General features: G+C 38.8%; 1 protein-coding gene across 3 annotated transcripts in view; it reads left to right on the top strand.

The window, feature by feature from the left end:
• The window catches only part of safb (scaffold attachment factor B), a 68,703-nt gene that overhangs the window by 14,301 nt on the left and 31,986 nt on the right, over positions 1-22,416 (top strand). For 2 of the 3 annotated variants that reach the window (XM_072593674.1, XM_072593675.1), the window contains exons 4-11: positions 10,414-10,671; positions 12,299-12,376; positions 13,990-14,017; positions 15,514-16,012; positions 16,500-16,549; positions 17,084-17,199; positions 18,463-18,612; positions 19,811-19,935. In XM_072593674.1, coding sequence (XP_072449775.1) covers positions 10,414-10,671; positions 12,299-12,376; positions 13,990-14,017; positions 15,514-16,012; positions 16,500-16,549; positions 17,084-17,199; positions 18,463-18,612; positions 19,811-19,935 — 1,304 coding nt within the window. The remainder of the gene's footprint in view (positions 1-10,413; positions 10,672-12,298; positions 12,377-13,989; positions 14,018-15,513; positions 16,013-16,499; positions 16,550-17,083; positions 17,200-18,462; positions 18,613-19,810; positions 19,936-22,416) is intronic. The other variant, XM_072593678.1, reaches the window with a different exon arrangement.

Raw genomic sequence — 22,416 nt, 5'->3', positions numbered from 1 at the left:
ATTCCACCATCTGCCGTGGTAAGATTTAAACCCGGGATTCCAGGACATTAGCTGAGTTTCAGGATTAACATTCCAGCTGTAAGACTACTAGACCATCACCTCCCCTTACCATTCTGACCTGGAAATATATCACCGTTCCATCACTGTCGTTGAGTCAAAATCCTGGAATTCCTTCCCAGATGGCGTTGCAGGTCAATTCACAGCAGAGGGACTACAGCTATTCAAGAAACAGCTCACTGTCACCTTCTCAAGGGTAACTAGGCACCAGCAATAAATACTGGCCAACCAGTGATGCCCACATCCTAGAAATGAATTTTTTTTATCAAGTGGGCAACCATCTCTGGGATAGTGACCACAATCAGTTAGATTTAGTATTATTATGGAAAAGGGCAAAGATAAATCAAAAGTAAAACGTTTAAACTGGGAGATGGCAAATTTTACAAAACTGAGAAGTGATTTGGCTAATGTGAACTGGACACGACTGCTTAAGGATAAATCAATGGTAAACCAATGGGAGACACTAAACGGTAAGATCCTTAAGGTACAAAGTAGACATTTCCCCTCCAAAAATAAGAATGGTACTGCCAAATCTAAACTCCTATGGTTGCCCAGAAAAATGCAGGGAAGATTAAATGGAAGAATAAAATGTTTGCTAGTCATTTAAAATAAACTCAACGCTGTGGATAGCCTAGAGGCGTATATAAAGTACAAGGATCAAGTAAAAGAAAACAAGGAAATCAAAGAAGCTATGAAAAAATACTATCAAACAAGATAAAGGAAAACCCAAAGATATTTTACTAATGTAGAAAGAGCAAAAAGATGGATAAGGAAAAACTGAGACATATCAGAGATGAAGAAGGGAACTTGAGAAGATTTGGGGGGGGCAGATGTTTGCGGCCAAAGGGACAGTTGGAAATTGAGAAGCCTTCAAAAACTAGTGTGTCCAGTAAGTATGTTCCTGTTGGGGTGAAAGGCAAAGCTTGTGCATGTAGGGAATGCTGGATGACTAGAGAAATTGAGGTTTTGGTCAAGAAGAAAGCATTTATCAGATATAAGCCACAGAAATCAGAGTGATTCCTTAGAGTATAAAGGCAGTATGAATGTATTTAAGAGGGAAATCTGTAGGGCAGAAAGGGGACATGAGGTAGCTTTGGCATATAGGGATAAGAAGAATACAAAGGGATTTTACAAATACATGAAGGACAAAAAGATAACTAGCGAGAGAATGACATAGCAAGGCAATCTGTGTGAAACCGCAGGAGATGGCAGAAGGTACTAAATGCGTATTTTGTATCAATATTTATTTGGGGAAGGATATGGGACATAGAGAATGTGGGGAAATAAAAAATGACATCTTGAAAAATGTCCAAATTATAGTGGTGATGGTGCTCTGGATGTATTACAATGCATAAAGGTGGATGAATCCCTGGGACCTGATCAGGTGTAAGCTGGAACTCTGTGGGAAGCTAGGGAAGAGATTGTTGTGCTGCTTGCTGAGATATTTGTATCATCAACAGCCATAGGTGAGGTGCAGGAAGACTGGAGGTTGGCTAATGTGCCACTGTTTAAGAAAGGTGGTAAGGAAAAGCCAGGGAGCTATAGACCAATGAGCTTGACATCTATGGTGGGCAAGTTTTGGAGACAGGATTTACATGTGTTTGAAAAGGCCAGTGCTGATTAGCAATAGTCATCATGGCTTTGAGTGTGGGAAATTGTCTCTCAATAACTTGAGTTTTTTGAAGAAATAAAGGATTAATGAGGGCAGAGGGGTGAATATGATCCAAGTGGACTTCAGCAAGGTTCCTCATGGTAGACTGGTTAGCAAGTTTAGATCACAAAGACTAGAGGGAGAACTAACTAATGAGGATGCCGACCTGGTTCAGAGGTAGATGGCAGGCTGATTGTGGAGAGTTGCTTTTCAATCTGGAGGCTGGTGTCTCAAATGAATTGGTGCTGGGTCCACTGTTTTTGTTATTTGTATAAATGATTTGAATATGAACGTAAGAAGTATGGTTAGTAAATTTGCAGATTACACCAAAATTGGAGGTGTAGTGGGTAGCAGAGAAGATTACCTCAGTGCAATGTGTTCTTCATCAGATGGGCCATTGGGCGGAGGAGTGGCAAATCAAGTTCAGACAAATGTGAGGTGCTGCATTTTGGAAAGGCAAATCAGGGCTGGGCTTGTACACTTTATGGTGAGATTCTGGGGAGTGTTGCTGGACAAAGAGACCTTGGAGTGCAGGTTCATAGTTCCTTGAAGTTGTAATCACAAGCAGGCAGAATAGTGACGGCAGGATAGGCATTTGAGTTGCTTTGAGTATAGGAGTTGGGAGGTCACATTGCGGCTGTATAGGACATTGGTCAGGCCACCTTTGAAATACTGTCTGCTGTTCTGGTCTCCTTGCCATAGAAACAATGTTGTGAATCTTTAAAGGGTTCGGAAAAGATTTACAAGGATGTTGCCAGGGTTGTAGGATTTGAGCCAAAGGGAGAGGCCACAGAGAGTAGGGCTGGAGAGTCTGAGGCTTGAGGGATGACTTTCTGGATGTTTATAGAATCATGAGGGGCATGGATAGGGTGAATAGACAACGGTAGGGTAGTCCAACACCAGAGGGCATAGCTTTAGGGTGAGAGGGGAAAGATTTAAGAGACCTAAGGGTCAACCATTTCATTGCAGGGGGTGTGCATGTATGGATGAACTACTGGAGGAAGTGGTGGAGGTTGGTACAATTAGAGTATTTAAAAGGCATCTGGGTGTGTATATGAATAGGAGGGGTTTAGAGGGATATGGGCCAAATGCTGGCAAATGGTACTCTGTTTATTTAGGATATCTGGTCAATGTGAATGAGTTGGACTGAAATGTTTATTTCTGTGCTGTATATATCCGTGACTATGCAGAGAATATGGGAGCAAATTTAAAGGAAACTTTTTGTTTCTATGTTTGCAAAGTGAAGGAATGATGTAGACATGATTGTTTTCCAATTTTCACTGAACACCGGTGAGGTTCCAGCAGACTAGAGGAATGCAGATATAGTTCAGTTGTTTAAAAAGTATACAAAGGAAATAGAAAATATATTTTATAGGCCTGTTAAGTCTGTCTTCGCTATTGTAGACCTCTGGAGCAGTTGTTACTTGAACATGGGCCTTCTGGCTCAGGAGTAGATTCGGTACCACTGCACCACAAGACCACCACCACAAACCCCCCACAATTCTTCAGGGTAGTAACCTCTGTGGAGCAGTCCTTACCTTCAAGACCTTCCAAGCAACATAAGGTCAAAATCATGATGTTTGTTCATTGCACAACAGTCAGCACCATTCATTGCTCCAAATACTGAAGCAGTCCTTGTCCTTATGCAGCAAGACCTGGGCTGTGTTCTGTTTCGACTGCTAAGTGGCAACTAATAAATTCATCCTACAAAGCTTGGGTCATAACTTGATTAGGGAGACACAACTCTGAAAACACATGCACCCCGTTAACACTAAGTTTTCACTCTCTACCATTTACCACTGACTGCCCACTGGCAGTAGTGTGTACTATCGATATGATGCACTGCTGTGGTGGTTCACTGGTTAGCATTGCTGCTGAGCAGTGCCAGGGACCCAAGTTCAATTCCGACATCGGATGACTCTGTGGAGTTTGCATGTTCTCACTGTGTCTGTGTGGGCTTCTTCTGGCTGCTCTGGTTTCCTCCCACAGTCCAAAGATGTGCAAGTTAGGTGAGTTGGCCATGCTAAATTTCTCATAGTGCTCATGGATGTGCAGGTTAAGTGCTCTAGCCATGGGAAATGCTGGGTTGAGGGATGAGTCTGGATGAGATGCTGTTCTGGGGGATGGGAGGTTTTGCTCCTAAACTGTAGGAATTCTAATAAAACTTTATCTACCTTCCTTTGACATTGTCTTCCACCCTAGGAGGGCAGGTGAATAGAACACCATGAGCTGCAAGTTCTCCACGAATTTTAGAATAAGAATAGCCTTTGTTGTCAGTAAGGAGAAGGTAAAAGAACGGGCAAGGAAAGGATCTCCAGCTGAAGCATGTTACTCTGCTGCCATCTTTAGTTTCTCTAGATTGCACGCTACCAGACTTACAATATTGTCACTTTCAAAATGCTGGAACTTCCTCCCTAACACACATGGACTGCAGAAGTTAAAGCAGGCAGCTCAGAACCACCTTGTCTGACAATTGGGGATCTGCAAAACAAAATTCTGGCCTCGTCAACTTCGCCAAGCTGTTCTATCATAAAGGATTAATGATCATGGATTCCTAGATTCCCTGACAACTAGCACAGTGTCAGTCTTCCAAGAGGTTAGGGCTGGATGAGGAAAGAAGTCTTGCAGTAGTTGTACAGTGCCTCAAGATCTATATCTGGAATAGTGTATGCAGTTTTGGTCTCTTTGTCCAAAAGAACAATATACTTGCCTTACTGGGCAAGTGAAGATAGAATCTTGGGATGAGTGTTTTCCTTTTGAGGTAGATGAAAACTCAATATGATTCTGAAACAATGTGGTAATGTAAACAGTGAGAGGTTATATTCACTCAAGAGTCTACCATAGGGTACATAGACGTTGATTTGGAGCAGGAAGCTGAGACTGAGATGTTGATCTTTTGGAACTCCATATCTCCAGAAGTTTTGAATTCTGAATCAATGAGTATACTAAATGTTGAGACTTTTTTAGTCTAGGATAATAGAGATTGATTTCAATTTCTCTTTCCCAAAGCCCCTGATTTTTTTTTTTATGGAGCTGTGTAGGCTGCGGCTATTTCCTAGCTAATTATTAATTAAAGTCCAGTGGAATGATCTTTACAATTTTTCAATACTTGACCTCTGTGCCACTGAAAATTAAAAACTAATAAGCAAACACTTGAGCACTGTCACGTACGAATTTCACTGCTGGTGCAATACTTGGTACATAAGTTGTATCTCTGAATGATTAGCTGATCAGATCAAACAGTATGTTCCTTCAGTTGTTTGAGAGAATATAGCTGCTGTTGGGATGTGATTCCACAATTGAGCACCATTTCTTGAACAAGTCTGTGTGCGCTATTAGTTAAACTTGCAAAGATAATCAGTCAAGCTCATCATCGTTTCCAAGTAGCAACATACATTTATATGCAATATCCTGTTCTTTGCTAACAAAAGAATGTTCAAACCTTGTGGTTTTATTTGGATTACCCATGAGCTTGGGGAGCCTATTGCTTTCTCCATGGTAATGCCTCAACTGATCAGAGTTTCCGAACCTGTTGTTACTCTCTTCAATAAATTGTCACGATCTTCTGAATTTTGTCATTCTTGCTTTTGTAATAATGAATGCAAGGTAAAAAGCTTTGCCATTTGAGTAATATTAATTGTAATTAATGTTCACCATTTCCATGATGAGGCAGATGGTGTAATGCAATTTTCTTGGCAGTAGCAGCAGCTTCTAGATAGTTCAGTATTGTCATCCATCCACCCCTCTTTGCTGTTGCTGTACTATTTGCTTCATCAGCATCTGTTATTTTCACAAAATCCAGACTACTATTCCTGTGACATACCTCAAACATTGTATATACCTTGCCGCTCGAGCATGTGTTGAGTTAGGATTTGTTAAATATAAACTGAAGGTAGAATTCCCAAAGCTTTGAGTAGTTCACAGAATAGGCAATGTCTGTGGAAAACACTTGTTTTTCTGCTGATGGTTAAAGCAGAGGAGGAAAACAGTTTTTAATTGAAAATCTGATACTTATTAAAGAAGTTGAAAACAAATTGTTTTCTATAGCCTTTTGGTTCTTACTACTGGATACTCCGGGTTATAGAATCATATCTGGTGTTTCCCATGTATTTCATAGGAAGTTATGACAATAGCCAAGAGATCATTTGTACATGGTCAGCAGAGAGCTACCTACTCGATTCCTGGTTATGTATTAGACACATAGCTCTTCAGGTGATGGAGCTTTATCTGACAGTGTGCTTTTTATTGGTAGTGAAAGTTTCTGGCTAGACTATCATTTCAGGCAGATTTTCAAATCCCTGTGCTCTGGATGGAAGAATATTTCTTCATTTCTCCACTAATTGTTCTACCAGTCACTTTTAATCTATGGCCCCTGATTTTCCTCTCCCCCGCCCCGCCCAACCCCTTATTTCTGTGGGTTAAGTTCAGTTTTCTGTATTTTTGCTCAACTTCTCTAATTCTTTGTCATTAAATATCAACCACATGACCAGTTTTTGTTTCATTCACAAATTTCTCTGCATTAATGGATAAGTCAGCATTTGTCAATTCCCAGTTACCCTGGCGAGTGAGCTATTCAGATGATGTAGGGAAGGTGCTCCTAAGTGTGTTCACGATTTTGACCCAGTGTCAGTGAAGGAGGAGCAATATGTTTGAAAAACAGGATGGTGTGTGGTTAAAGGGAAACCTGAAGGTTGTGGAGCTCCTGTACACCACCTCTTATCGTCCTCAAGCTGTAGAGATGTGGAGCTGGAAGGTACTATCTGAGCAGCCGTGGTGCTTGGGGAGGGGCAGTGGAATCCGCTTCCTAAAATTAGATGATGTATTCTAAATCGTAGGAGTTATAAAACTAGATAACTGTCAGCAATACAAATTACATGAAGCAGGGACTGAATACTGAACCATCTAGTACAGCCTGCCAGTTGCAAAAACACTCATCCGTGTTTATTTTGCTTTTTGACTTGGCCACGTTTCGACCCAGTTTGGTACACTCCAATAGTTTTTACGTTTGTGAGGCTGAAGGGTGACCGTATACAGGTTTACAAAATTATGAGGGGCATGGATAGGATAGATAGACAAAGTCTTTCTCCTGGGTTGGGGAAGTCCAGAACTAGAGACCTAAGGGGCAGCTTTTGCACGCAGAGGGTGGTACGTGTATAGAATGAGCTACCAGAGGAAGTGTTGAAGGCTGGTACAATTGCAACATTTAAAAAGCGTTTGGATGGGTATATGAATAGGAAGAGTTTGGAGGGATATGGGCCAGGTGCTGGCAGGTGGGACTAGATTGGGTTGGGATATCTGGTCGGCATGTACGGTTTGGACCGGATGGTCTGTTTCCATGCAGTACATCTCTATGACTCTGTGGTTAGCCTTGTGGCACCTTGTCAAAGGTGTTGATAACCCTCTCAAACAATATACTTGTCACACCTACGCATGTAATCAAGTGATTTATCTACTGAAAGGGGTGTTAAATATTTTAATTTATCTATTAAATTTAACCCCATCCAATATTTCAATACATCAGCTGTTCAGGTATTGAATCCAGCTGCAAGTATTCATTAAAACTTTGGATTTTCCTGGATTGTTACCTTCCAGTCTTTTTTTAATCACTGTTTGTTTCCCCAGTGTTCTCTTCATTTTAGCCCCATGGTTTGTACTTTTCTGGCCTTATTGCATTGTTCAGCTCATAACTTTCTTTGCCTTATGAAGATGGATTGAAGAAGTCAGGACTGCTTTCCTTGGAAAAGAGAAGGCTGAAAGCTGATCTGATTGAGGTGTTCAAAATCATGAGGGGGTCCAGACACAAGTTGTTTAGAGAGATGGGTGGGAATATGCAAGGTTAAGTAAGCCGTGAGAGAAAAGTCTTTTTTTTTTGTGCAGCGAGTGTTTCAGGTCTGGAATACACTGCCTGAAAGTGTGGTGAATGTGGATTCAAATGAGGCATTTGAAAGGCAATTGGGTGGTTATTTGAAAGGGAGTACTGCAGTATTACAGGTTGAAGGCAGGAAATAGACATTAAATTATCTATTCATAAAGCTGCAGCCACAACTGCCTGTTGCAATGCAAAGTTATGATCTTAACTCTGCAACTTGTCATCGAAGGATCTCTAGATTTGGCTATTTTACACCCTTTCTTTGTGGGGATCTTGACTCTGTTTAAGTGAATTGAGATTACTAAAACACAGTATTCGACCACTAATTCCATCAGTTTGTTCAGCTTCATTCCCTAAACTAAATTGAGAAAAGCTTCCCCCCTTCGTTCGTCTAATTAAAAAGGTTACCTATTTGCAATTTAAGGAGCTTTGTGCCTTCTGTGCTGACTGTATTTCAGTTATTACTGTAATGCAAACTTGTTTTTGCATTTCTCAGAAATTTTCCTACAACTTTGACCTTTTTTTTGGAGCCCTATCTACTTTTTAGCAATCTCTCTTTAATTTGCCTGGAAGCCTAAGTATCTAAAGAAAAGTTATATTTCCAAGGAATTTGTATCCTTGATTGCCTTACTGTCACCCTTGCGTGTGGTACAAATGATTCTGCACAATCAAGCATTTGTTTTGTTTCTGTTGCCTTCCACTTGCTAATTTCCACCTGCCCATTTCCAGCTCTATGTTCAGCTTGTTATCTGGCTAGCTCTGTGAAGCACGTTCTAATAGCACTGGCAAACTTGCATGTGAGCAAAGATCTAACTTTCCCTGAACCAGTTTAATATCTTCAAAATTTGAACTCCTCCTGCTTAAACCATCCCTCTGACCACAGATTCACCTACTTGTCGAGTTTCTGCTTCTTAGTCTCTTTCCAAGATCCTTTAAATTTGTTTGCAAAACCTCAAACTCCTTCATACTTACGTCATTGGTACTAATCCAAACCATGGCACACAAATCATGTCAGATTTAAGAGGTCTGACATGTCTGGTATTCTTGTTTATCTGGGATTTTGTGCAGTTTAGTATCACTCTACTTTCAATCATCAACAAATTCACGAAAGGAGTAATCAACTGTGTTATCAGGTGATACTTGCAAGGGACGAAACTCATCGCTGATGCTCAGCTTGGTTTCCACCCAGGACAGTCAACTGCTGAACTCTTCACAGCCTTCATCTCAGCATGAGCGAAAGAGCTTAACTCCACAAGTATGAGTAATTCCTTTGTCATCAAGGCAGCATTTGACCAAGTATGCCATCAAGAATCCCTGGGAAAATTGGAGATAATTCTTCAGTGGTTGGAGTCATGCCCAGGACAGGAAGGTGGTTGTTAGAGGTTAATCATCTCAGTCCCAAGTCATCACTGCAGGAGCTCCTCATGTTAGTGTCTAAGGCCCAATCATCTTCAGCTGCTTTACCACTGATCTTCCTTCCATCGTTCAGTACTGTTCACATATTCAAGCAGTCTTTGTTCATATGTGGTGAGATGTGGGCAACATCCAGCTTGAACTTAAACATTGCTCCCCCCCCTTGTTGGAAAGGTGCAACTGCAACAACGTTCAAGAAGTTTGACAGTGCCCTGATCAAAACAACCCAATCACTCTGTTTACACAGTTGCCACTATCAGTGGTATATGATCTACAAGATGCAGCAGTGTCAGCAAACCGTTTGGATCTAATGAACCCATGACCTTCCCCACCTACAGAACAAGGGGAATAGATACATTGGAGCACCTTCAGTTGCGAGTTTCTCTCCAAGTCCTGGCTTGAAAGCATATTGCCATTTTTTCATTGTCACTGTCAAAATACTGGAGCTCCCTTTCTAATAGCACTATGGGTGGTCCTATACGTAGAGGACTTAAATGGTTCAAGAATGTCCTTCCACCTTATCTCGGGCAGTTAGGGTTGGGTGTTTAAATACCAACATAGCTGGTGATATCCATATCCCACAAATAAAATCTTTGAAACCATATATGCATTTGACAAGTCTGCCATACTTCCCTGATTTGGTTAGACTAATTCATTTCAAAGATATAAAAATATTCTTTGTGAGTATACTTGGCAGTTTACTTACTAAGTAAACAGATCACTGAAGTGCCCCAGTGTTGATAAGCTACTGCCTTGAATATACTGCATAAATGATAGCAGCCTGTTTTATAAAGTCTAAGTAACCTAGATCGGTGCTATTAAATTTGAAACAGTCGTCAAGCTAATTCTTTATTGTAAAATCTGTTAGAAGTTCAGGTATTTTCTTGAGCACCTGGATGTCTCATTATGGGTCATCCATATATTGTATCATCTAACTATATGAAAATGTAATGACTGCCTCTGCCTCTGATCTGAACTGCAAATTCACGTTGTGTATACTTCTGCTGCACTTCCATTCTGAATGTGGACTAAGCAAACCTTTGGTATAGCTAAATACAAATTATTAAGCTGCTTTAGTTAACAAACATTCAAGGGCAATGGTTAGGACTTAACTAATCTGGTTAGTGTGTTAGTACACCTTATCTTTATACAGTAATACAGCACTGTGAACATGACAATGTCCATTTCAGTGGGTTGTCTTGTTAGACATGTCACTACCCTACTGTATGAAGCCTTAGTTAGGAAATGGACCAGCTTCCAGTCCTGAAAGTCAATGTCATGAGTTTTAACTCTTTTTGGGGTGTTGATCAATCTTCAGAATGGTAGCTTGGCACTGTATTATCTAACTGTTTGAGTTACATACAGTGTGATTCCTGGCCTGTTGATAGCCATACCCTAAAGTAATGTGCATATTTCATTACAGGAGGATATTGAAGCCAGTGTTGACCAGTTACAGGACATTTCAGCATTAGATGTTAATTTTGGGCCTGAGACTGACATCGAAGGTGCAATGGCAGGGTGCGCTGATGAAAATGAGATTGAACAAATCACAGCATCTTTAACCGAAAATATTGAACACGTAGGACTACCTGTAGATATCACTATGCAGCTGCCTTTGGAGATGGGTGCAGAAGAACCACTGGAGTCACCTCTGATTCTAAGCACGGATCTACCAGCTGAAGTATGAAGAATTTAAATTAACTCACTTCTCATGGATGTGTATTTGCATTTACTTGTGGTTGGATATAATCTGAAACGAAAGCATAGCTGAAGTTGAAATTTAACTTATTATGGAAGACACTGGATAGTGCAGTAGGTTACAACACTTTCTTTGGAGATCTGGGTTCTGATACTATCCAGCCTCTGGAAATGAAGTATTTCCTCTTTGGCTGCAGAAGCTACCCTTGAAATTAACAATTTCCTAATGGTGCAAATAGACCATAAAAAAAGTGAAAGGTGTTTGAGATCTTTAAACAATGATGCAAAATATTGGTGAGGCCAAAATTTTGGGCACCCACTAAGAAAGGGGATCTTTAATCTGTAGTGACGTGTTGCATAGATTGACCAGGATGGTGCCTAATATGGGGTCAGACCTGAATTTGAATAGAGCAACTTTAGATGCAGAACTGTTTCCACTGGAGTATTCTGAAGATTGATAGAACATTTTTTAAGATTTTAATGTTCAGTTACAATTATCAGTGAATAAGGAAACACTATTTCTTCTGGTTGTTGGGGGAGGTGGAAATTGTCATTGAACAATCATCAATTTAATGAGAATTTCTAAAATCTATCATTTAGGATTCAAAGTAGGAATGAAGTTGACACGTTTAATGTTGGCTACAGGCAGAGTCTGTTGTACCTTTTAATGAGAGCTTGTCAATATTTGAAAGTGAGGGTTAATAGAAGTGAAAGGCTTCTTATTAAGTAATGAGCTGCCTAAATCTGTGCGCTTCTGGTTTTTGTCTCAACTTAGATTTTGCTGAACATAACATTCATAGCTCACTCATTAGCAATCTCAGCCAAAGTGGGTAGTGTAGGAAATGTGAAATGTTAAAAAATCACAACACCAGGTTATAATCCAACTCCATCCTGATGAAGGAGCGGTGCTATGAAAGCTAGTGCTTCCAGATAAACCTGTTGGACTATAACCTGGTGTTGTGAATTTTTAAAAAAAATTTTGTCCACCCCAGTCCGACACCGGCACCTCCACATCGCAAAACGTGCTGCAATGTCACTGTTGTGTTGGGAAAGTTATGCTGTTCTGAGATTGGATTAAAAACAGTAGAAATTACTACTCATTAACTCCTGCCGAAACAGGAAATTAACTATTAATTTAAAGTGCCAGTATTGGGTGTTAAATTTGTTCTTCAAGTAAGCAGTGATGGCCCTCTTCGCCTTAGTGGATTGTCCTGAAGTTTCATGTCCCACTTGTCCTTGAGGTGTGTCATAACATGTCTGAACAGGTTTATTCTTTTCTTGCTCTTAAATTGAGCATTGAAATTGGAAACTTGCATTGATGGAATCTCAACAGTTCTGAGACAGTTTATTGACATTTCTAATAACAAACTGACTACTGTCAGAAAGTCACCTTAATTATAAACTGCAAGCAACATACACAATTGAGAATTGTATTTTGGGGGAGGGACCTGACTACTTCATATTCTTGAGTTGCATGATCACTATGCTGTTGGATTTGAGAAACCATCTTGTTTACAGTAGCATTTTTGTTGCACACATTCAGTGGCATGTTTACACATTGAATCAGTTTGAACTTTTTTGCCTGAAGGATATTTCATGTCATATTTCAGATTGTGGATGAACCAAAGGAGATGATGGACTCTGAGATGCCTTGCAGTGCAGAAGAGGAGTCTATGTCGAATAAAGAAGTAGGATGCCATTTTGTGGTTAATTTTGAAATGCTTCTAAAACAGTTTGTTGAAATATATGTCATCTTGAAATAGCTGCATTGTGGTAACTGGGTACATTGGTTATGGTGTTACTACTGATTATTTATTTTGAGAAACTATGACTACAAATTTGGTTTGTGTTAATTTTATATTGCTTTGCTGGTTGTAATTTGGTGTAGATGTAATCAAGTCTGTTCTTCACTGCTTTTGGACATTGGCCTTGTATTTAAAATCTCGTTATATTCTTAAAGCAAGGCCCTGTTTTTGTGGGTTGTGAGCTCTTCAGGATTTTATTTATAGTTACATTTTGGTTGCAAATTAGGCAGTATTATGAGGTAAACAGCAAGAGTCAGTAACAAGTGTAGCTAATATTGTGCACAGCAAAGTGCAAGAAAGTGAAATGTTTATCAAATGGACGTTCTTGAATTAGTAGAGATCTGCAAAACGTTAATCGTGGAATTAGTATCTTATAACTCCCTGTCACAGCATATCCATCCCTAACTAGTGGGACAGGATCTTACAAATTGCTTTCACATTTACTTAGTTGGAGGAGGCTGTGGTTAATTGGTTTCAGCCTGTTGGGGTTGGTTTTGTTTCAGGGGGGCAAAGATATCAGTGCATTTATTAAATTTGCCCACTGCCTTCAGATAATGCCCTTTTGGAGGGCATCACATGTTTGGGGCCAAGGCAACAGCAGTGACCTTGTAAGTGGAGAAGTGAAGACATTGCAGGAAATTGAATGATGGTGTTTATTTTGGTGAATGCAAAGATAGAAATTCAATGGAAAATGTGTTCTATTTGTACAAAACATAATCTTGAGAATGTTTGTTTTACAGTATATTTTTGATAGTTTTAGTAATACAGTTGCAACTTGTTTAGGTTTAGGACACAGTTTTGACTTTGAAAACCTCAATTGAACTGATATGGTGCACTTAAAACCAAAGAGCTGGAGAAACCCAGATCTGGCAGCATCCATGCAGATAGAAACGGAGTTGATGTTTTTAGTTCAGTGTGATTCTTCAGTGTTCTGAACTCTTAACTCTGTTTTTCTCTCCAGTGATGCAGTAAGACCTGCTGAGTTTCTCCACTTTGTTTTTCATTTCAGATTCCCAACATCCTCAGTAGTTTATTATTTGGTATGGCACACTTAATTTGTAGTCAGCAATGTTGGTAGTTACCAGAATGTTGCTGTAGATTTGTCTTTGCACTGCCCCAATTTGAACTACTTATAATAGTTAATATATTTTTGCACCCTTCACCTGTGGCATAACTAGGAACTCTTCAGCTGTGGCTGCTTCATTTTCCAATTTTTGTCTTCCTGTTCAATGTCAGAAATGCCAAATAGCATCGCACACTAACATTTTGTTCATTGAAAGGCAGTTTCTGCTCAGTTAAAACTTCAGTGTTATAAGTTAAAGTGTCTTTCATGTTCTAATACCTCGTTTAATCATGTTGCGCTTGGGTCATTCAAAGAAAATGTGAATTGCAACTTGAATTTTGGAAATATTAAATGCCAATGGACCTTAATTATATGTAAGCTTCATGTTGGCTATAGTAGCATTAACGGAATTTCTAATTTCATTTATTTTCAGGATACTGAAGATTTACTTGAAGAAACAGGTATTAAAGAAACCCTCTCTTCATCTATGTCCCCCAGTGCAACTTAAATTTTTCTCAGTCTAGAAAAAAACATGATCATGTGCAAGTATTCTGGTGTATATTAGCAGTGGTTCAGAGCAGATAGTACAGGGAGATTGGAAAACTTAGGCATGTCCCAGATCTCATACATTAATTCAATTATTACAAGGCTTTAAATTGCACAACTGACCCAACGCAGTTGATTAGTCTGTCAGCTTTCCTGAATGGGAAGAACCAATAATAATCTGTTTGAGTAAGGTCTCATTTCTGTTGAAGTCTTAATTGATTAGCTGAACATATGTTTGCATTTAGTATGATTATAATGACTTGAAAATCGCTTTTAGGGTGCTTTAACAGCTATTAAAGCATTCCATGGCAAATATAAATACGGGGAAAAATACGAAACTCAGCACCTGATTCAAACGTAACTTCAGCTGCTATTTGTACATTTTCAGTGAACCGAAACATACAAGAGAGACGTAACAACTTCTGTGTCGTCCACTGGGGCAGTTATTTATTTTGGTGAAGTTTATCTGTCATTCTCGGGAAATAATAGATATGCAGGTATTCTTCACTTTGGTGATTTTGGCCTACGTGTTCTTTTGGGGGAACAAGGAAATGCAGTGACTCAGTTGTGCTATTTTAGGCATCATTTGTATATGTGTATATGTATTACGGCCAGCATATATTAATGCTGTTATCCCTTTTGCAATCTAATTGGGTCTTAAAATCTGATCTGGTGGCATGTATGAGTACACAAGAGTATTTTTTCATACGTCTAAATTCTACATAATGGGCAATGAGATGGAAGTGCCAATTCTTAGGGAAGTGTTAGATCCTAAACTGAAGTATTATCAAAGTAAAAGAAACTGACCAGTTTATGATATTTGAATAAAAATATACAAAGTCGTGTGAACTCAAGAAATGCTGCAGATTAAAGCAAATAGAAGACCAATCTCCTCAGGAATATTTTAAAAATCTCGAACAATCTACTCATATATGTTTTGTTGGACTCTTGCTTTACTTGGAAGAAATGAAGTTAATCAGAAGACTTAGGACTCTCAAAAGGAAACATTTATTGAACACTCGTGGATGCAGTTTGGAAATTGTTTCTGATCATCTTGAACTGCAAAGGAATTTCTGACTTCAGCTGTTTACTTGGAAATACATGGACTTGTCATGGTCTCACTTGAACTGCTTCTGCTTTCTTCCAAAGTTATCGGTTTGCAGCATTGAAGACTCCTGATCTGTGAGGTTAATGAAATAACTATTGGTAAATTAGTGAAGAAATTACAATGAATTTAATTTCTGTAGGTAGTTGTGTGCTCCCTCAGTTTTCCAATCTCTCTGTGATACTAGTGAAAGCTAGGGGCAGTGTCCTGCATAGTTACACAGCAGACACATTAGCTCCGTGTATGTTTTGCTGTATTTCAGTGGTAATTAAACCTTGTGCCATTCTATTCCCATTGATCCCGTAGAGAAGGAGAATGTAGCCGAGAGTTCGGGGGAAGCTTGTAGTTCAGTCCCTATCGAGGAGGAACTCCCTGAAGAGGCTCAGCTATCTGCACAAGAAATGATCGACATAGACTCCTACCAGAAAGAAGAAGAAGATGACAACCTCTCAGTTACAGTACAAGCAGAAGATGCACTGACACTAGAACTCGACAATGACTTGCTTTTGGATGCGCCCAAGAAAGAATCAAAACCACTGGGGACTGACTCCGAGAAACCCTCTGATCAAGCACCCTGTGGCAATAAAAATGAAACTCAAATGAACGCAACAGTAAATTTGAGCGAAACAGAAAGCGACCAACAGAAACAAGAGTTAGAAGTGGCAGGCATTGAGAGTACAGAGAAAGAACAGCCAGCAACTGAGGAAAGCAAAGATGAAACCATGAAAACAGAAGATGAAGGTGATTCTAATGAAGCAGCTAAGAAAGAAACCTCGATTATAGAGGGCAGTGATCAGAACAAGAGGTTTGTTGTTTCTCAGTTCTAGATCAGAAGCTTTCTTTTTTTCATTCATACTAAGATTCCAGTAAACCTATCTCGTGATTTGGCCTGTGCAGTGGTGACAATTTTGATTTTTTGCTTTATTTTTGTTTAAAAAATCTTAATTTTCTTTTCCTATACTGTTAGAGGCAACTTCCTTTTACACTTTCTGCTCTCCAACCTGCAGAGGTTGTTCACAAACTGGAATATTTTGCTTCTGTGTACTCTTCACCAACAGTACCAAAAACATAATGAGGCATTTGTTATACAGTTCCATTTCCAATTGGGATCTAAAATGTCATTGATTCCCTTACATCTAATATGTTTGCTTTGTTGTATTCTGTGATCTATACCTGATAGCTGTATAGGTTGGTAGGTATTGGACACTTTCTTGAATTGGAAAAGTATTTTTGGCAAGTATACTTAATTTTCATTTATTCTTTATTTAACAAATCTGATTTTGTACCTTTAGTTCTATCAAGGATGGAAAAGATACTAAACCGGCTGCAAAGGATGAGAAAGGTATGCCTCAGAGTTTTCACCAGTGACTGTTGTTCAGAGTGTTGCACTTCAGTCATTATTCAATTTAATAAATATAATTTTGTTCCTCGTTTTTTGTTATTGAATCTGTACACTCAGAAATTGGCACTGTTAATAAGGACTATTTCCAGGATTTTTGAATGATTGGTATGCAAGTGATTATTCTGCCCTTCATTCGTTATTGAAAATCATAAAAATGTAATTTGAAAACTAAAATACTGATTTTGTTTATATTAACTATTATTACATACCTTAACATTTTACTATACTATGTAAACAGTAACCTTGCCTGGCTCCCAGAGAAGGAAGCCAACTTAGGAATTGGTGATATCAGTCTGAGGCATTATGCTTCATAAAGATTATAATAGCATTTCATTTACAAGGACACAAGAACCACTTTGTTTTCTTTTCTCAAAGCAGCAGTTGTTGAGTATGGAATTTCAAGTGCAGTTTATTTACAAAGTAATTTTTGAGTTTCTTGATTTGTTTGCTTATTTTGCTTACCTTCTCATTCAGGCCGACCCGGTAATGCCAGTATTACAGATACTGCAGGGAAGAACCTTTGGGTGAGTGGTCTATCCTCTGCAACCAGAGCAACTGACTTGAAGAACCTCTTCAGTAAATATGGCAAGGTAATGGTTGAAAATGCTGAAGATTTGACTGACATAACGTATAAAATGTCTTTAGGGCTTGAAGTGCTTTAATGCTGATTGAATGATTTTTTTAGGTCGTGAGAATTAAAAGAAACCTGGGATATGGGATAGAATGAGTATTAGGACTGACTAAATTGGTATATGGAAGGTCAGCATGAATGTGATGAGTAGAATGCCACCTGCCATAAATACTTGATGGAATATTTTGGTAGATTACTTGTTAAAGTCATCTAACAGAAATGTAGTCTCTGACAGCTGGGCAATGAGATTTGGATTTTTAAAACCAGAATAGAATGCCTATTTATTAGCAATGAAAAAATGGAATAGACCAAAAGAAATAAAAGGAATAGACCATGAAACCTGTTGCAACTGCTTTGTCATTGTGTTTGTAGCTGATCTTAGACTTCCTTGCCACCAACCCCCACCTCCACCCCACATATCTTTCAATTCCCTAGAAAAATTCCTAGCGAGGTCATTATGAAATGACAGTCCCAGTTATCAGTGGGCATTCAGATTTTAAATGCTGAAATGGAAAATTGTAAAACTTGACAGCGACTCATAATAAAGTGCCTATTATAAAATTGAGTGTTGTTGATACACTTTTTTAAAAATGTGGATACAGCACCCAAGGCAGAAATTGCAAATCCTAAGCACATTGTTGAAAGGAAATTGCACAGTATTAAATCTTGATTATTGGAAACTTGCCTATAAATGCGATCTGAATGGACAGTTTGCACAGAAGAGGATTATGTTGGGTTGGGACTGGAATGGAGAGGGATCGGGAGTTGAAGTTTGTTTATCAAATGCATTTTGGAAACCACCTGTTACATTGTCACGATACACACTGAGGAAGCATGGATGTTCAACCATGATGTACTTTTAGCTAAACGTTGCATTATGTAAATAGCTGAATTAGTGGTTGAGTAGTTTTCTCATCTAATGTTTTTTTTAAATTGTGAGGTGATTGGTGTTTTGGTTGGTTTTCATTTTATTGATTTTGCAAGAAATAATTTTTTATATATTGGCAATAATTGTTGTTTTGTAATGAGTCATGTTTTAATACATAAAGATTTGAGTGCAGGTGAACTGGTTTGTTGCCTGAAAAGCAGACTTTGGCAATAATAATGACCAGATGTTCATTGACACAAATGCAATTTGCCTTCTGAGAATTTAATGCAGTTTTATAGTAAAGCAATTAAACTTTGCTGTTTTTCTCTTGGATGTGATGCTTCTTCTGTATAGGTAGTGGGTGCAAAGGTAGTGACAAATGCTCGTAGTCCTGGAGCACGTTGCTATGGATTTGTGACCATGTCGACCAGTGAGGAGGCGACAAAATGTATTGGTAATTTGCACAGAACAGAGCTTCATGGGCGAATGATCTCTGTGGAAAAGGTGAGTACAAAGCAGCATGGGATAGATTCAAGGCTGAAAGAAACAAATGCTGAACATGCAGTTGAACCTGAGCACTTTGGGGGAAAGAATAATTGATATTTTCAATGAGCTCATTGCTTGATAATGTTTGAAAATGCGATCGTTAGGAAGAGTGATTTACTTGGAATTGACCTCGAAGATCATTTGATAAAATATCCATGTGTTTTTTCCAAAAACCTTGACTAATGATGTTATAAATTTCTAAACATCTTCTAGTAATTGAAAATTAATTTGAATCACAGTATAAGTCCTTCACACACTTCATATACTAGGATACTGTTGGTGATCTGGAAAGCCTGTACCTCTAATTTTTGTATTTTTTTAAGCATTAATTGCTAAGAAAGTGTATTTAAATTTCTAGGTCAATGCTGATTGACCCAGAGGAGTTGGAAGATTTATTATAACATATTTGCTAAAAAGTAATGTATCTAAATTCTCAAAAGAATTACCATGTTTTGATAGCTATGGCTGTTTACTAGCTCTGTTCCCCATCACGAGACAAATCTACATTGCACATCATTCCAGGGTTTTTGTTCCTTCCTTGTCTTGGGCTTACAGTGTGTCTGAATGTAGTGTTGTGTTTTGAGAAGAGGTTTAGCTGGCATGCCCTGGCTCAGAGTCTTTACAGATTATTGGAAAACAAAGCAGGGTAATGCTTCAGTCATGCTTTTATTTTCTTCCTCTGTTGCCATCTCTTGAGAACCGACTGAACATGCTGTTGTCCAAGACATTGCTACCTAGATGCAGTGTGAATCAAAGGCACCTTGTAGCAATTTACAGTCATTTGAAGAATTGAGACATGAGATATTATTCTAACTTGCCACCTACAGAGTAATTCATTAACTGAAAGCTTTATGAACATATCAGAATTATTTTGAGTGGATATATATGTGCACATACATCTAGAAACTAAATTATGCAGCATGCAGTGCATTGAACATTGAAGATGAAAAGCTGAGGTAAAAGGTTGCAAAAAGTGAAAGTCTTAATTTTTAAAAAAATGAAAACAATTGTCCACAGTTGGAAGACCATTACAATTTGTTACTGATGAGCAAAGTTGCAAGAAATCAACTAGCCTATAATGTGACACATGGAAGCTCATGTGGTGGGTTGTGGTTGTTTTGAGCAAATGTGAAATTTATAAACTTTATATTTTCAGGCTAAAAATGAGCCTTCAGGTAAAAAGCCAGATAAGAAGGAGGACTCCAAAAAGGATCAAAAGTCCGCTTCAAGTCGAGAACTCAGTGGTGATAGGCGCCATTCTGCAGAGTTCAAAACTGACAAGTAAGTTTTGTTTCCTAGATTTCTGATAAGTTCTCAAAAAAAAATGTTTTGGTAGCTTTTTCTGAAATTATCAATATATCTTGTTGAATGTTGAGCAACCTATCTGTAAAGAAAGAAACCTCTGACTATTCAAGAATTTCATTTTTTTCCCTGACAGTAAACTGTCTGAAACCATAAAAGTGCCATATGATGTTCTTTTGAATCGGCTGTTGCAAAATTGCACAAAACATTCTGTTACTTGGTTATCAAAATTTGCTTGCATGCCATAAAAGGGAATTGAATTTAATAATAGAACTTTGACTGCTGAAGCTGTTCAAAACGGAAGGGCATTCTGCAGTGCCATTACGATGTGTCCTGATCTATACAGGCACTGTATTAAGGGTTCAACTTTTGATCAGTTAGTTATCTAACCTTAATGCTAAGTTTGATGTTTTAAGAATATTTACACCACTTCTATTCCAGTGTTTCGTGATTCAAGATATAGGCACACTGCTTTATGGTAAGGAAATTGAAAATCGCTGCAAAGTCCTGCTCAGGAACAGTTATCTAGGCAAAGTACCAATGAGTACTTTTTACAAGCCCTTGGAATAACTGCCTAACTTTGACTGAAAGGGATCTCAATATTCAGAAATGGGCTATTTGCTTCATTTGAGTACCTTGTGAATAATGGGGCTGATGTGGCCACTTTTTAGAAACTAAATAATGGTCGAAATAGTTTTATTTTGAATAAACTTTGAAAGATTTCTCTTGGCAGGTGACACACTGTGATGTGTTGCTGCTCTTGAAATTAAGCAAAACCACAGCCTGGAAATGATTATTACTTTTCCTTCTTGTAGATAAGAGCAGCAACACATTATAGCATACCATCACTGTCCAAGACTGGGTATGAGTGGCAAAGCCAGATAAAATCAATTACATTTACATACCATTCTCAAAACGTCCACCTCATGAACTGAAAATTAAATATTATGCAGACTAAATGTTGGGGTAAACAATCTACTCTGAGTTACTAAACATAGAAAAATTGTGCTTTTGCTCAAAAACACCTTTTAAGAAAGCTGAGAAAATCAATGAACGAGTATATAACCAGTTTCATTCACTAGCAAATTCTCAAAGGTCTATTAATAACAAGTACAGATAAGGTATATGTGACAAGTAAGTCACCTCCTGACTCCCTAACTCTGTCCACCATCTACAAGGCACAAGTCAGGAATGTGTTGGAATACTCCCCACTTGCCTGGATGGTTACATCTCCAACAACACACTGCACCATCCAGGACAAAGCCTGATTAATTGGCACTGCATCCACAAACATCCATTGCCCCTTCCACTGATGTTCAGTAGCAACTGTGTGTTCTGTCTACAAAATGCACCGCAGAAATTCACAAAAGATTCTTAGCACCTTCTCACCCTGCGACCACTTCCACCTGGAAGGACAAGGACAGAAGATATGCAGGAACATCACCTGTAAGTTCTCCTCCATGCCACTCTCTGTCTGATTTCACTGTCGTTGAGCTGAAGTCCTGGAACAACTCCCCCCAAGACTATTATGGGCTCACACACAATACATGGACTTCAATTCAAGACATCAGCTCACCACAACCACCTCAAGGACAATTGGAGATGGGCAATAAATGCTGACCAACCAGTGACACCCATGTCTTATGAGTGAGTTAAAAATAAATAGATAACTGGAAGCAGTGAGCCTTTCTTAATTCCAGGGTGGGTTTTGAGGCAGGTGCCCTCCGCCACCACCACTTTAATAAAAGCATCTCCCACTGACTGAGCAGGTGTTATTTTTGTGGGTGGAAATGGAGAGGAGAGGGAGTGCAGCAGATCAAGGTTCTGAGAAGGAGACTTCAATCTGGGTGGTGAGTCGAGTAGGAGGCTCTATTGAGGCACATTGGACGGAGAGATGAAGGACTCTGCAGTTGGGGTGCAAGAAGAGTGGCGATACCAATAGGATATGGAGGGTTGCAGCAGGACGGAGGGGGCTCCAAGATGGATTGATTGTGACCAGAATGTTTCAAATGAAAGTGAAATTTAAAATTTGTCAACAAAGGAATATTTACCTAATCAGAACCAGGAAGCATTGAAATTATTAAGGTGATGACTCTCTTGCAAATTAGCGTAAGGCTGCGTAAATTCAGGAGCGAGTATATAAGCAAGAAATTTAGTGGATGCTATTTCACGAATACTGCCAACATCTGAGGTGGGAGCAAAAAGGATAGAAACTGCCGATGAAAATCTTCTGGCTTTGTGCATATGCAATGGAAATGCATTAGTTGTAATCTCACCAGTTTAGGGTGATGACTTTGTATGTGTAGAAGTTCATTATTTTGCAAAATAGCTTGTTGCAAAAGCTTGTTATCTTATGCCAGTTTAGTTACTGTTGTGCCTTATTGAGGTTTTTCATTAAATATTTCACTGAGTCCAAATACACCATATGTCAACGCATCATCTCAAATGAGTTTGAAGAGT

This window comes from Chiloscyllium punctatum, chromosome 24 (genome assembly GCF_047496795.1).
Source record: "Chiloscyllium punctatum isolate Juve2018m chromosome 24, sChiPun1.3, whole genome shotgun sequence".
In the NCBI taxonomy this organism is placed as follows: domain Eukaryota; kingdom Metazoa; phylum Chordata; class Chondrichthyes; order Orectolobiformes; family Hemiscylliidae; genus Chiloscyllium; species Chiloscyllium punctatum.
The sequence above is the reverse complement of the archived record's forward strand: the minus strand, read 5'-3'. Positions and strand labels throughout refer to the sequence as shown.